This window comes from Penicillium alfredii (assembly GCF_028826965.1).
Source record: "Penicillium alfredii strain IBT 34128 chromosome Unknown utg000002l_segment0_segment0, whole genome shotgun sequence".
Lineage (NCBI taxonomy): Eukaryota > Fungi > Ascomycota > Eurotiomycetes > Eurotiales > Aspergillaceae > Penicillium > Penicillium alfredii.
In genome coordinates, this window is record NW_026622699.1 from 905,339 (window position 1) to 920,678 (window position 15,340).

Below are 15,340 nucleotides of genomic sequence, written 5' to 3' on the forward strand. Positions count from 1 at the left end.
CAGGTTGGCCACCTACTAGATCATCTTCAGTGTCAAACCAAGAAGCCAGTTTTTGAACAGCCATTTTAAACGTGTTTATGCACGACTTATTTAAATCAAAAAATTCACATGTGAAAAGTTTCCGGATACGCCCGATACGCCTTTTTGTTTTTTTAATTTAGAGAATCACCTGCATTAAGCTCCCTTTCGTACGCTTCACTTATTTCCATTTTAACCTGCAATCAGAGTATGGAGGACTTCTATTTTGTTGGCGATTTGGAAATAATTGATAAATTGAGGACTGCAGACTCATAGAATAAGAAACAATGCTCCAACTTTACACCATTTAAACATGCCAGCGAATCCGTAATCAATCGTGCACTGAGAAAACATATTTGAGGACTACTTATATCTCGTCAACTTGAGCACTCACATTGGGCCCTCACTTTTGTATTGTGTTTCTGAACATTAGAGTCCCTAGTTGCATGCTGCGTCTATATAAACCATCGAATCACCTGCCTGCTGGATTAAGTGTGAAGGCGACAATAAGAGCCTGAAGAGTCCAGAATATTGGTCCATATCATATGTCGCCGCTATTGTTCGTGGGATCCTTCCTTCTACTGATCGAATTATTTCACTTTGAATCATAGGCTCTCTGGTCATACGCATCACTAATGGGGCTCGTAAGTTTTGGCTGGGAGGTCTAGACAAGATCTGAACGCCTCCGGTGATTGCCCGACTCTTCATCAAAAGCTCTCCTTGCTACCATAATCAATTTCTGCCTCCTTAGAATACAAGACCCTCCAAATCAGTTGCGCTGGGGAAGACGCGCCGATGTATTATGTCGTGCCACTGCTTTATACGTACAGTTGGTCTGAGTCTTATAAAGTCGAATAGCGATCTGGTGCTTTGGTCGAAATCACAGACGGGCCAGTGCAGTGGGATCGACGTCAACTCGTGCTACCCAACCAATGCCTTCTGTGCGCCGGTTAACCGCAATTAGGAAAGCCCTGTCTTCGTCTCCAAATCGCCTTGACCCCGATAAAAGCTCCGGTCGCTTCACACGACTTCTGACCGGCAGTCCGCATTCTCATGTCCGGAAAGCAGGCGACGCCAGTAACCGGCACCCACAATCCTTGAAGGGTTTTAGTTCAAAATCCCCGAAAAGAATGGACGGCGGACTCGCTCGCCCTTCTTGGTTTGGTCGGCACCTCTGTTCTGCCTATCCACAACGAGGGATGATCGAAGGCTGCTTTTGGAAGCGTTAGCAGCTGTAAACTGCACCTCATGGGGTGGTTGAGCTGGCAGTTGACCAGGTGATGTGTTCCCTTCGATGTTGCTCAGAGGACTTTGGTTCAGTATTCTCGCCTGAATGTTTCCACCTATAGAATTTCTATGCCCGGAAGTCTCCTGCGCCGATTCGCAAACGTGGGTTCTCCCACTCGGTATTGATTTTTCGGCAGTGCTCACTGCGACACCAGATTCAGGCAAGTTCTGCTGAGGGTTGTCTGCTCGCGACTCGCTAGGGCCACCAACCCCACCATGCATCAAACCATGCTCGGCAGCATTCCTCAAACCACCAGGACCACAACGGGCAGGTTGAGCATCTTCCACTGAGCGGCCAGGGCTGTCACTGTCCTGGCTCGGGGCGTGTCCCTCTGTGTCTTCTGTGAAGCTCTTTGAAGGACTCGGATAATGCTCATTTGGTCGATACACTGCCACCGATTTCGGACCAGGTTTTGCACCTGAGGTCAAGAGTGATCGAGGCCTACCAGATGGTTCCCTTGGCTGAGCACATGGCGCATGATCATCGTTTGAGGTCACGTGGCTTTGTCGTCGAGATTCTTTCTTTTCTTCTCTTCGCTGGCGCTGACGTCTCATTTGATACCATATAGATCGAATGGCAGAGTAGCTCCGACGATGGCCAAAGTCGCGCTCAAACTGCATCACGACATCCTCCTCGGACAAACGTGACTGAGATTCGAACCACTGGAAGACGCGGCGTTTCTGCTCAGGATCCCAACGACGGTTGTTGGCAATTAAGGGCAGAGTTTCAGCTTCAGGCCGATGTTAGCTGTGTCATCTCCAGTCGTACTTGCCTTGGGACCATTGCTCACCAGACCGTTTTTCGGTGCAATTGGGCGTACATACATCTTCCTCAGCAGACACAACGCCTTGAGGATCGGAATTTGCATTGGCCTGCGTCATTGATTAGATATGTTGCCACATTGGAATAACGATGGGAATGACTCACATTTTCTGATGCGCGATCTGGTTGCAAATTTCCACTCAGGATGCGGATCCTTTTCGCTGCTCTCATACGCATATCTTTGGTGACTTCCAGGACTGCGACATAGTATGAGTGACTAGACCGGGAACAACGCATGGTCTTAGACATGCTCACCTTCCGAGGCAAGTGTTTCCCACTTCGATATCTCCGTGATCGCCAGCGCCAGTGTCTCGAGTTCCGTCCGCACATCTTTCTCGTAGGACCACGGATGAACAAGCCGCTGAGGTAGGCCAGTCAAGAGCAACTCATGCTGATAATTAGATAGCTGAACCCAGACCCCCTGATCATGGAGCCGACAGTGGTATGTACCACCCTGCTGGGGTTCGGCTTGGTAGTCCGTTTCTTGAACGACATCAAGCCAGCTGACACTTCCCCCGCATCCACCGTTCTCGGGACCAAGTACGGAGGGACGAGGGACTTTGAATATTTCACAGATCCCACGAGCCACGTCGTCACTTATGAGAGGCACCCCCAAATGCCGAGCAAAACTTTCGCCTCCCTCCAGGAGATCCCGGTATGAATGCGATCGTTCCAGAATCAAATGGAACATCTCTCGCGAAGGGTGGAAATGGCGCAGCCGTACATCCTCTTTCTGAACCAAGTGTCTCGAGTTACATCCGTCCACGTCGGCGCTCTTCTCCGGGTTTGGGGCCCCATCAGTGTCGGCATTCATCTAGCACGGTTGAATCTAAATAAGTGGGCGTCAAAAAACAGTCGAAAAAAGGAAGCGGGGCAAATATGGACCTTTTCCTTATGAAAATAACAGTACCGGGTGATATAGACTCAACAAGTTGTCTTGGGCTCTGGGATTGGTGTCCAAGATGGGCTACAGGGCATTGCCAATTTATAAAAATCCCCAAAGCACGCTAGTTCCGAATTAGGGCCTGCGTATCACGTCCCAGTATTTCGAAGTGAAAGGTCGAGACGATCCGTCGTAAAATACCACTAGGGAACAGAGTGGGCCTTGGGTATTTTCCGTGGTGCAATGCGTCCATTATTCTCCATCACGATGCCATTTATACTTGTCATATCGTGTTAAATGAAGTGAAATAATCAGTCGGACGCAATCCGCAGAATGGCTTACGCGTCCTAGTGCCGGCCACCGATGGCAAGCTGACGCAGTATATTAACCGAAACCCAACTAACATGACTCGGTGTTTTTGACTAGCCTTGTAACTACAATGTCAAGTAAGATCCATCTCATTTCCAGACAACTTATCTGGCATCGGTTGCAAATATTTGCATATAATTTGGTTTCGGGGCGAAACTTGTTTGCACTTGTCTTGGAGAGAGAAAGAAAGTCCCTTCCGTCACCCGCAGCCCTTACACGAGGGAAGGGAAATCGGTTACCGCCAGCTATCCGGTGTTATTTGATTGGATCACATTGAGCTGTCTATGGTCGGAGTTCGAGGTTGCTAACATAATCGTTCTCACGATACTGGTGTCATTTCAATCTTCTCCTTCCCTAAATCTTCGTGCGCATCTCATTTTATTGACGGATGCAAGTAACTGAGGCCAACGAGCTGTTCGATATGGAAGGCTGTTATAATTCAGTGCGTCTTGGATCTGTTCCGTTCTTCCGCGAAATGCTCTTTGTGTTGCTTTTTTTCTTTAGTAGAGAAATAAAATCCACATGCCAGAATACCCGCACATTACCTCGGCTATCGGAATTGGCCAAAACGTACTGGAGGGGCATCTATTCAACTCATTTTCTTGCTGTCGTTTTCTTGGGCACTCGATTAGTTACAGATTGGGGATTAATGTCCATGCAGGTTGCAAGTCTAGTAGGAATGGGATGCTCACTTTGTGGAATAGGAACAGGTCAAATCTGGGTAAAGCCGGAATGCTAGCACCCAATTGAAGATGATGACCTGATCAGCCGTATGTAATTGAGGAGAGAAGGCCGGCTAGTTTCGTATGACCAAGAGAGTTGTATAATTGGGAACAGTGCAACTCTTGCCAACAAGGTGAGAATAATAAAGAAGCTCCAGCACTTAACACACACATGTGGTCACTTCTCCCAATGTTTCTGAGAGATAATCCTTTCCGTTGAGCGGCATAACCTGAATGGTGTATCGCTGCAGGCAATTTTTGTCAGCATATTACTTTAAGGGTCATAGTGAAGAAAGCGTTGACATCAGACGTGGAAAGTAAAATGACATAAACAGGGCATTAGCATACACAGATCGATAGGATAAACAGGGTGAATAACCAGGGTGGTGAATTAAACAGGGTGGATAACCAGGGTGGTTAACCAGGTGGTGAATTAAACAGTGTGGGATAACCAGGGTGGATAAACAGGGTGGATAAACAGGGTGGTGGGATAAACAGGGTGGTGGGATAAACAGGGTGGTGGGATAAACAGGGTGGTGCTACGATCAAAGTTAACGAGGGAAGGTTAGGCCGATGGCTTTCTAATTGCTTTGCGTTCACCACTCTGTTTATCCCACCACCCTGTTTAATTCACCACACTGTTTAATTCACCACACTGTTTAATTCACCACCTTGTTTATCCCACCACCCTTAGGTCTACGTAATTGATACGCCCAGTCTCCCATCATGTCGGGCGACCTTGTACGGGGACCTACCATCACGTTACCGCTCTGCTCACCCCGTCATCTTTTGAGCGTTCCTGTCAGTGTCACTTGATAAACATGACTCGCATATGCACAGCCCATCCTGATGTTCTAATTCGACTGTCCCACCGCGAACTTATTGTCTAGACCACCATTGTGGTCCTACGGGGAAACTGAACCGAGCTTCAAATGGGGAAATTCCCAAGACGATCTACTTAGTCATCTTCTCATCCTGAGATTTGAGATTTGAGATTTGAGCGGGTCGGAAATCGGGAACGCTTCCGCGAGCTTCGTCGATTAGCCCGCTTCAGTCGGAACGTAGTGTACAGAGGTAGATCCATCAGGGACATGGTAGACGGTAGACTGGAGCGTTGATCAGAGATGACCCACCGCACCACGAACTTAGACTGTAGGATCCACCCGACTGTGGGGCCCTCGCACTTGTCTGTAATATTCAGTGGGGCCATTACTGTCCCCTGTCGATCTGGAAAGATTCCAATACTGAGGCCTGGGCTTGGATTACCTCAGTGCACATCCCAGATGGAATCCTTCAAAAATCTGGCGACTTTGTGCGGTGGGTTATGTGTTAGCGGATCTGTGAGTCGTATCGCCTGCCTGCTCCAGCTATTCGTCTATGGTGACATTCTACTTCCCACCAGATGGAGAAAGATGTGCAGCTCTCTTACTCAACAGGGGCAACGGGAAATGACTTCCCGTGGAGTTGACTATTCAAGGGAAAGCTGCTGTCGCTCGGAAGCCCCGGGATTAGCGCCATATCTTTATGTCATCCTAGGCTACAAGGGACAGAAGTTGCGCACTCTTTGTCTGTAGTAGTCTGAATACGACATGCCCAGCCTATCCCCTGAGTCTGCGCCCATCATCTCATTCAGTAGGATCCCTCGCTGTTAGCACTATTGTGGGGTTCTCCATCCTCGCGCTTCACTTTACTTTTTAGCAACTGGAATCCCGTCATTCGTAGTGGACAAAAATCAGTCCGAGTAAGGAACCTCGCGCTCTTAGGCTAATCGTAAGTTGATGACCTCTGCGCGGCGTTTTTTTTTTCTATATTGCACATTTTAGCCTCCGTACAGCTCGACGGTGAGAGGAAGAGCAATAATCCACGCCAATAGGCATCAGATGAGCAGAGATATGCTCTTGAGTATATTAGTCTAGATCTATCTCATGTTCTCACCACGTGCTCTCTAGAATACATACATATATATATATATATATATTAATGCATGTACGTTGGAGGTTGATTGTCGTATTGGATGAGATAACCAAGTCCCAATCAATTACTGTACATAGGAATATGATCTGTTTCAATGCCCGCAAGTGTGATCTAGTAAACCTGGATCCCTACATCTCATGTTGTGCTTCAGGCCCCTTCTTTCTCTCCGAGTCTCTCCGGCGATCAGCGACTCTGCGGATTGCTCTCCATAGTTGTTCCATCAATCGAGGTTGCTCTCGTCGTAGCAATAGTGGACTGGAAAGCTCGTATCCTGCGACAAGTACTTTTGTCAGCTTATCCTCGAGTCTGCGCGAACTATAGATCTCACTGGGACAACCTCGACGTGACATAGACAACCGGCTATCTTTGAGTGGCATTGCGGCGATATCGTCGGCTTGTAGGATAGTAGACGGCGAGGACTGCTCGCATCGGCCACGCAGCCCTTGCCGCAGCCCTTGCTCATACGGTCTCGATCCATGCACTAGCTGCCAGAGGATTCGAGTCCTTGTGCGGGGAGCTCTCGGCCGGACAGGCAAAGTGGGGGCAGGAAAGCCTTGCAATTCTCGATGCCGACGATGGCGTGCCCGACGAGCAGCTGAGCGGTGGTATGTGGGCAGTCTCCCGTCGGGGTTACTGGGAGGTTTAATCAGTTGGTTGAGCTTGCTCCGCAGTCCTTCGGGCGTCCTTGGAAGATTATATTGCCTGAAATATGCCTCGGACTTGGCCTTCCAGGACAGCATGCTATGCTGGGATAACCACCGTGGAAGGTTTTCTACCTCCCATGGGTTCCAAGGGATATAGTCTGCTTTGGGCATTGTGTGAGAAAGGATTGTGGGGATTGGGGAAACAGGTAGGAAATGTAGCCACGGACAGAATTTTGTCGAGGGCATGACCGATGGGTGGGTAACTGTTATAGCTTAGCTGGTGATGGTATCGGTTCAAGGCTCCAAGGATACCCCTGCAAACTATGGGTAAAACCAGCGGAATCAACAATGTCTCGGTGAATCTTTTAACTGGGTATTGTTTGCCCAGCTTAGGCCGGTCCCATGTTACCTGCTCCGGGCCTGGTGAACCTTGCTACGTTACTAGACTAAGGCCCGCCCCTCAAAAAGTCTTATCACCAGTTATGCAACTGTAGTCCTCCTTAGCTGGTAAAAATAGCAATATAACCATCAAGTCTCCGACGGCCGAGGAAATATGGACAAGGGCATGTCTCAACTTTTTTAACCAGTAGATGGTGAACTTTTCGTGCAATACAAAGGTCGAAAGGAAATGTATAGGTTTCAACGTGCTGCTAATGCACACACTGCAGTCATCTCTTTGTGTTCACGTCAAGACATGGCTTCATTCACGGCCCCCGGGTATTTGAGACTTCCGAGATTAATGGAGAGTCTTCTGAAGGCCGACCATATAGGAGATCAGTAGGGGAATATCGCGAGGCGAATAGACAGACCCACAGTATAGAAATTCTTTGTACCCATTTATTGGGGTTCAGCTATGACAGTCTTGGCCCCAGCGGGCCGTACAGTATCCAACTAAACGAAATCTTCCCTATTCGCACAAGCTGAGGGGCCTAGACCCCTAATACCGCTAGCCAAGGCTGTTTCTGTTACCATATTATACTTTAGTACGGTTCCTCGTCTCCTGGTTGGATATAAATGTAGTCCAATCTCCCTTCCAGCAGAACGGCTTGACAACTTTCCTTCACTCCTACCTTTCCAGTCGCCCTAGCAAGATGGTCAATCCAGGAGATGACCAGTCCAGCAGCGAGCCAGTTAGTCTCCTCGGCGAACTGCAGCACATGTTGATGGTATCACACTCGCCTAGTAAGACGGGAGACAGGAGCTCGACAAACTCTCCCGAGCTTCCGCAGGAGGATGAACATCGGTCACATGCCTCGGGTGATAATTTATGTGACGAGAATGATGTGGCGGACATGGACGAAGACAACCAGGAGGAGGAGCAGCAACCATGGGCGATGGAGACGGAAAGCGTGGTCGACCATGAGCCGGGCCCATCACAAGATCCTATGTCGAACATCACCGGAGATCCGGTGGCATATACTTTGATTAGAGAGTATGTCTTTCTGGGATTTTATCTACTGTTAAGGTGTTCATACTGACAATTCCTAGCTTAGACGACCGAGTCCAGTGGGTATCATCCGGATCGCTCGCACTGGTTTCCCCCCCCCCCCCTCAAGTCATCGTCCTAACCTAAAACACTAGAAACAACGAGGATCAGCTGAAAAAGCAAGGCACTTTCAACGACAGTACCCACCAGAGCATGACCACAATGTCGCACAAAATCCGCGCACTGGAGGCGAAGGTCGACCGCTTGCAAGAAATGATAAATGACTTATGCAAGTCCCAGAGCATGCCAGCTGTGGAGAGAAAGGCGGTACGCAGTAAGCGCTCAACGCAATAGGAATACAACTTCTCGTGGATACATCAGCTAGCTCGCCGCTACGCGCTGCGGTTGAGAAAAAACGCGCCGGGTCACGGCAAATGGGACTGTACCGTGAGGCTACGAAAGGAATGTAATAGATTACAAGGCAGGATGGCCGTAGGAAGTTGTACAGTATGATCCGAATCTAGACCAGATTTTCGATTCCCTTTCAGCTCATGTAGATGATCCCTGCCCGGAAAAACCCCCCAGGCGATAGACAGACGGTAAGCTCCGGCCCCTCCTCTCCTCCTCTGGGCACGAATTGGTGGTTGGCTTCTGGCGCACAGACCTAATGCGTGCCGTTTGGTAGAGCTTTTTGTTGACCACCGTCATCCGGCGCAACGGCAGTGTCAGGCACGATCCCATGGCTGGTGTTGAGATGATCGGCGATGTGGGTCAAATAAACCAACCACGGCACGGCCAGATTAACTTGGCTTCGGTCCAAGCAGCCCGTGGCCCGCGAATCCAGTCAGCAGCGCTAAGTTGGGTCTCCACGTCCCGTTCCTGCCGCCCTCCCCCCGTCATCTCACTTCGGTGACGGAGGATCGACGGCAAAACTAGCCCGCAGAATTTGATCGGACAATAGCAAAGGGCGTTGAACCAATGCATATTAAAAGGCCGATGCGAGTAAGACCCAGGAATTGCCCATCGCCAAATGGAAGGAACCACTGGGCTTAATCCCAGGTGCCGATATCTGTGCTAGGTCGAAACCGCTGCGTCACGGAAAGCTTGTAATTCCAAATAGAAGGATTGACACCCCAGTCGCGACGGGCCCTATCGGCTTTGATGTCGCACTTCCGTTCCGTCCCATGTTTCCCCCAAGCGCCCAAATTTCTCCGAACTCGTGTTCTCCATCACAGGTGGGTCATGGCTCGTGCAGGGTGGATCCAAACGGTGATCGCACCCATTCAAGTCCACACCCCGAGAAGGCAAGTAAATGGTGCGAACGGGTCGGACTCGCCTGTCTAACCTTACGCGAGGAGACGATATTGCCGAGACACGACAGCAAAGTTTTACTACCCTGTATCGCCGGGCAGGACCCCTGTCGTACCATTATGAATATGGCGCACTCCTCTTCCCTTCTTTGTGCCATCGTCTCTTTGGAAGGAGTCTGTATCGACGAGACCCAATTGTCTTGATGATCGGAAAAGGGAAGTGGGTCGATTCCATTGCTTGCCCGCTAACCGCGGCATCTCCGTCATCTATCAAAGCGAGGGTCTCACTCTAGCGTGGAGACGGCGGCAAAATGCGATGTGCCCCGTGCTCGCCAGCGTACAGATGTCACCCGAAGATCAACACAGCAACCGATTTGTCGAGGAAAATTCTTGAATCGTTGGTTTTACCAGCCAACTAGGTGCGATAGTAGAAAGAAAGCCCACTATTGGCCTCAAACTTGTCTCATAGCGGCCGCAATTTCTCGGCTTCCAATAAGCTCCCAGCCTTATCTTAAGGCGGCACAGAGTGTTTAGTGATCACCTGCTCCTGCCAGTCCGACTTTCTAGTCCACTATCCAAGGGACTGACTTGAGCCGAGCCAATTGCTCGTTGAGCGTTGCCGGCCCACAAACACGATCACTCGGTGCTAAGGATTGCTGAGGGATCGTTTCTCGTCGGGGTCCCGCGAGGGTAATCGGCATGAGGGTAAGGATTTCTCTGGCGACGGGTTAAGGCGTAATAATCCAACCTTGAACAAAATTCGCGCCTCGATTGATCTACAGCAGTCGCGCGTGATGGTATTACTGACAGGAGCCTGTAGGTTCAGCCTAGGATATGGATCCTGCGAGTCATACACGGGTCTGGCCGTTAGTACAACAGAGGTTCGAATATCGGCACATGCATTAAGTTCGGATGACTGCCAGCTTCTAAGGTGACATTAGGAGCCGCAAATGGGCCGAGGACCACTCGAACCTGACAACCCTTTGGCCCTACCCCAGCGCCGCGCCCCACAGTCCATGAGCTCGCTTGAGCCGAGTCACGCACCTATTGCGATCACGACCCTCTAATTTCCTTCCCCAAGCTGAACCCTTGCCAACGAAAAGCGATTTGATATATCAATTTCCAAGGCGGACGTAAAAGAGGCAGGTGGCGGAAAAAGTGGGAACTGGCGGAGATGCGCCCGGATCCTCGGCAGGCGAGAAAGGAAGGGGCCGGAAAATCATCGCTCTCGGACAAGCCGTTTGATCCGCGTCCTCGATCTAGCCCGGTGATATAAAATGGGCCTAGCTATGTTACAAGCCACTAAATGGCCCCAACACGAGCTAAGGAGGTCCATAGTGGCGATCCATGCCCGTTATACAGACCAGTTCCTTAGAAAACATGAACCCGATTACCACTGTTCTGCCTCACTGAATGTTCAGGAAGGCCATGTAAGATCCGCACGCAATACTGCCTCTTCATCACCTGTCTGCCCGTGGATAAGTTTCTGCAAGAATATGATTCGCTATAGCGTGGAAATGACAAAATCATGCAAGTATGCTGGGGTACATGTAGGGTCGCATCTTGCGAGATCTAGATTTGGGATGAAACACGATTTGCCAAGAATACCGTAAATGGCTTGGCCGTGGGACGGGCCAGCAATTGCCGGACTTATGAGAGGAGTAGTAGGAAAATTATCACCTCAGAAACAATCATTGGACACTTCACAGTGGTTTTTCTCGGCTTCCAATGAACTTTCAGGCTCGTAGGTGGCGCAAAATATGGAGAATCTACCTGCCCCGCCTGGACTGAGGCTTTGGCACTATTCCAACGCTAATCCGACGGCCAACAAGGAATTCCCTCGAGCAGAGTTCATTTCCAGTGTCAATTGCCGGCTCATGACACAATCCCTCAATGTGGGTGGTTGCTGTCAGATCCGGTTTATGCTGACAAGAGAAAGACAGGCCCTCTCTCGTGGGAGCGAGGGGAAGCGGGTTATATAAGGGTAATCCACAATCCACACGGGCGCTTGAAGCCTAGAACGTGTCGATCTAAATTATCGGATTGGGGCGCTGGGACGGCGCGTCCCTAGGCCTGATCGTCGTTTCATGGTAGAAATGGCACGAGCTGGTGTAAGTTTATTCCACAGTTCAGATCTGCGAGCGGTCGGACCTGTATCCGGCTACCACTGAGGTCGCAAGCCTGGTCCCACTTTGCCATAAGAGGGGCTCATGGCGACAGCGGACAGCGCGGGCCCATTGTAGCTTCTCTACGCCTCCTGTCCACCCTTGTTTCTTACTGCTTCGGTCTTACTACGTATATTTCACACGCTACCAAAAAAAAAAAAAGCCATGTTTGCGCGGCCTAGTTTTATACCCTTTGCAACCGGTCTCCCGACTGGATCTGGTATCGCGTTGTCTAAAGTTGGTTGTGAGGCCTATCCAGGAACGCTGGACAAGGTTGCTTAGAAATGTAGAATTAATTTGCCTGGGTACACCAATTTCCTCTTGTCGGCGAGCCTCCCCCGGTATGGTTCAGGATATCGACGAGTATGTATTGAATTGTGCCAGCTCATCTTGGGTCCCCGATAGATGATTTGCCGGGAGGGGGTGACTGTTCAGCGCGGTGTGCTGCCCCGCGTTGTCCGGCCACGAAGTCTGAGTGACATCGGGAAATTGTAACTGGGAAGGTATATAGGCATTTCGGTGTGCCTCCGTCCTGCTCCAGAGCTTATTTGTCAAGGCCAGAGCCATGGCATGAACCTCTAGCACAAACCGCTGCTCATCGCCCTGCACCCCCTGGTGTTGGAAGCTTGTGGTGGCAAGCTCGAGTTCCTGCTTCGCTTGCTGAATCTCCGACTTGAGTTGGCGAGCGTCGTCAATGGCTTGTTGCTTCTCAGCAGAGAGCTGCTCCTTGACCGCGGTGAGTTGTCGTATGGTATCTGAAGATCGCTGTCGCTCTTCATTCAAGATACGGTCTGCTCTGCCAATGACCTCGTAGCAGCCCTTATGAATTACTTTGGGATCTTCCTCAATGGGTCTTTTCTTCGAATCCCTGTTGGGTTCGGTCTAGTGGTCAGAAGTCAATACCGGTATCCCTGCCATACATCTATAGCAATAGGGATGGCTTCGTCCACGTACCGGTGACCGTCGCGATTGCACGTTGGTGGTGCACTGAGAGGCACCGGGAGCGACAGTCCGAGTCTGTGCAACAGGGAGGGAAGATGGCCCGCGGCCAGAAGCCCGTCTGACGCGATTGGGGGCGTGTGAAGCCGGGTTTCGGGAAGATGTTGTAGCTTTGGGCATCCTGCGATCACCTTCAGAATGGCTCGGTAGTAGAAAGTAAACTGGTTATCCAAGCGGCAGTCTGTCCTGCGTGAAGTACAGTACAGAAAAAGGACAAACAAAGGCTTTAAATCCCTCCACAACATGGCGCTAATTTCAACAGCTGGATCGACAAGGGGCATAAACGGCACCATTTCTGATACTTGCAGTAGCCCTCAAATATCCCTGTTAGGTCAAAAAACGGTCACAGTCCGTCGACCCACCTAGAATTAATGGGCGCTTCCAAAAGGAAATAAATTCAACATACAGTGCAAAGTTAGAGAACACCAGTCCGTGTTTTTGCGGCAACGTGAATATCGCTCGGATGGTCTCTGGTTAAGTTGGCTATTGTAGGCCAGAACCGTTTCGGGGAATTGGTGTTTCAATGAAGAGAGGTGTTGGTCCGAAGCATTTTGTCCATGGTGCCTGGAGGCTGGGCTGAGCGTATGACAGGGACGCTCTCCAGCTGTTGTATTCTGCGGGAAGACCAGAGTGTTTTGACCTCGGCTCATCATTGAAAACAAGCTGACCGGTGAGCTCTGGACGAGCAAAATGCCAGAGGAAGAGAGCTTTTCTTGAAGTGAATTGTCCGCCAACTTTTGAACCTTTCTTCGCTTATTGGATGTGGGTGATAACGGGAGTGCTTTACATAATTCTCCTTTACCACCCAGCCCTTTATGGCAGCTTAGCCGAGAAAGCATACTGGCAAGGCCCTAGATGGACTTTAGCATCGGAAATATCTCAGATTTCCTATCGCTCCCTGGCCCATGTTAGCCGACAATCAATTAATAATATATTCTCGAGGTGTATGCCGTCGGCGAGATGATGGTTGGTGGGCCATTTTCGAATATACTAGTGGGGGTCAAAAATGCGAGGCTGGGAATATTAGCGAAACTGGTCTTGCTGATCGCCATAGTTGGGAATAAATACCTACCTCCGGCCGACTCTACAAGACCAGGTTCAGGCTTTCTGTCCTCCACAACGGTATTGTACACACCCTGCGATATGGCTTCGCTGCCTTATGTGGCGGGTGTCTTGCTTTAATGCGTCGTACCCCCAGCGAAGGACAGGCACCTCTTCGTGGTCCTGGGGATCAGCACTCTGTAAATTCTCCAAGCTACGATATGGTCCTAGTCTTTCTATTCGTTTTCTCCCGTTAATATAACCCAATGGTATCATGGGCAACCATCAATGTATGGCGCAAAATGATATTATAGACTTGGTTTTGTCTCAGTAATTCAGAATAAATCAAGTGTATACTGATCATGAATTTCCATTAAATCCTAAGAGGCCCAGTTCTTTCTACGAACGCATATCCCATACGGTCGGCATCTTTCCCTACCATTTTCGCTGCGCACTCGCTTTTGGTGTGAAATTACAAGCACGGATTACATTTAATCGCCTAACTGTGTCGTATGTCACCATTGTTGTCCTCAAGGTAAAGCTTCAATCGTTGTCGGAAGTGGGTAAGATAGCATAGGCAAGTCCCAGTCGAGAAGCGTGCAGAAACCAAATATGTGACGTCCTGTTGAATATTTTGGGCATCCGGAAGAGGGCTAAAGTTGGTCATCCTGGACCTGGTTCTTCAGTCATCGAATGTCAAGGAAAGCCCATTCTTAGCAATAAACCATTTATTGTTTATTCTGCGAGGTGTTCATCAAAAATAACCAGGCCTATGGCTAATATGGATCTACAGATAGAAATAAGCGGACGAGACGTTGAACAAATGAACAGGGTGCTTAAACCGTTGGTCTTTGCTACTAGAGTACAAGCGGTGAAGACTTCTCCCACCATCAATCCCCGGATATGTTCTTAAGGTTTGAAACGCTGGTTGGCATCTGGTTATCTTTGTTGCAATGGTTTTCTCAAACGACCAACGCGGATCATGGTTCCAGGGAAGTTGGCTATCGTCCGTTCAGGGTCGGTCATCCCCCACGAATTCTTCTTCGGGGGGTGAACATAGGTCGTTGAACAGCGCTTGGAATTTGCACCGTTCATACAATGAACGATATTATAGTATACACCGGTTGTCCCTGGGTTGAACCTCTGACATTTCTGACCACCCCTTTGATGTGCTTGGTGTTTCGAGTTCATTTTCGAGTTCATTTTCGAGTTCATTGTCGAGTTCGCACAATTCATCATCCTAATAGACCATTAGCTTTGAGCGAAAGAAACGATGATATCCTGCTCACATCACTCTGATGGTGAGGGAAGGTGGAGTGAAAAACACGCATCTGCCCATCGCGGGAACGACGGACAATAGTGATTTGAAGGAGACCGGGCATAGTCCCGGGCAGTTGGGATGGGAGCTGATAAATGGACAGCGATGGAACTTGGAAGCCAACGGACAGAATAGCAGCATCCACGATGCTAGAATTGCGAAAAAGAGAGATATCTTATGGTTCAAGTAAATTAAAGATTATTTTCGAATTCTCGTCGAATAAATAAATAGACCGTGTTCGAGGTAGTTTGTAATAGCATATCCAATGAGGCTGTTCAAATGGATTGGTGCTTTCCTCACCCAGATTTGAAGTATGGTGACAATTGATGCGACTAAAAAGTTGATGTCGGTCCATTTTCCC

At 49.5% G+C, this 15,340-nt stretch overlaps 4 protein-coding genes across 4 annotated transcripts; 1 reads left to right on the top strand and 3 right to left on the bottom strand.

Moving 5' to 3' along the window:
- Positions 1–2,369: 2,369 nt before the first annotated feature.
- On the bottom strand, positions 2,370–2,942 carry NUU61_001507 (uncharacterized protein; the record flags this gene model as incomplete). The annotated part of the gene is made up of 1 exon (XM_056652089.1): positions 2,370–2,942. One exon carries the CDS (start codon positions 2,940–2,942, stop codon positions 2,370–2,372), a length of 573 nt encoding a protein of 190 aa, XP_056515356.1.
- A 2,130-nt stretch (positions 2,943–5,072) lies between these two features.
- NUU61_001508 (uncharacterized protein) lies at positions 5,073–5,312 on the bottom strand (the record flags this gene model as incomplete). Its single annotated transcript, XM_056652090.1, has 1 exon — positions 5,073–5,312. The coding sequence occupies one exon, from the start codon at positions 5,310–5,312 to the stop codon at positions 5,073–5,075; it is 240 nt and encodes a 79-aa protein (XP_056515357.1).
- A 2,499-nt stretch (positions 5,313–7,811) lies between these two features.
- On the top strand, positions 7,812–8,616 carry NUU61_001509 (uncharacterized protein; the record flags this gene model as incomplete). The annotated part of the gene is made up of 4 exons (XM_056652091.1): positions 7,812–8,152; positions 8,209–8,226; positions 8,302–8,480; positions 8,528–8,616. 4 exons carry the CDS (start codon positions 7,812–7,814, stop codon positions 8,614–8,616), a joined length of 627 nt encoding a protein of 208 aa, XP_056515358.1.
- Positions 8,617–11,969: 3,353 nt separating this feature from the next.
- NUU61_001510 (uncharacterized protein) lies at positions 11,970–12,740 on the bottom strand (the record flags this gene model as incomplete). Its single annotated transcript, XM_056652092.1, has 2 exons — positions 11,970–12,503; positions 12,576–12,740. The coding sequence occupies 2 exons, from the start codon at positions 12,738–12,740 to the stop codon at positions 11,970–11,972; spliced, it is 699 nt and encodes a 232-aa protein (XP_056515359.1).
- Positions 12,741–15,340: the final 2,600 nt, after the last annotated feature.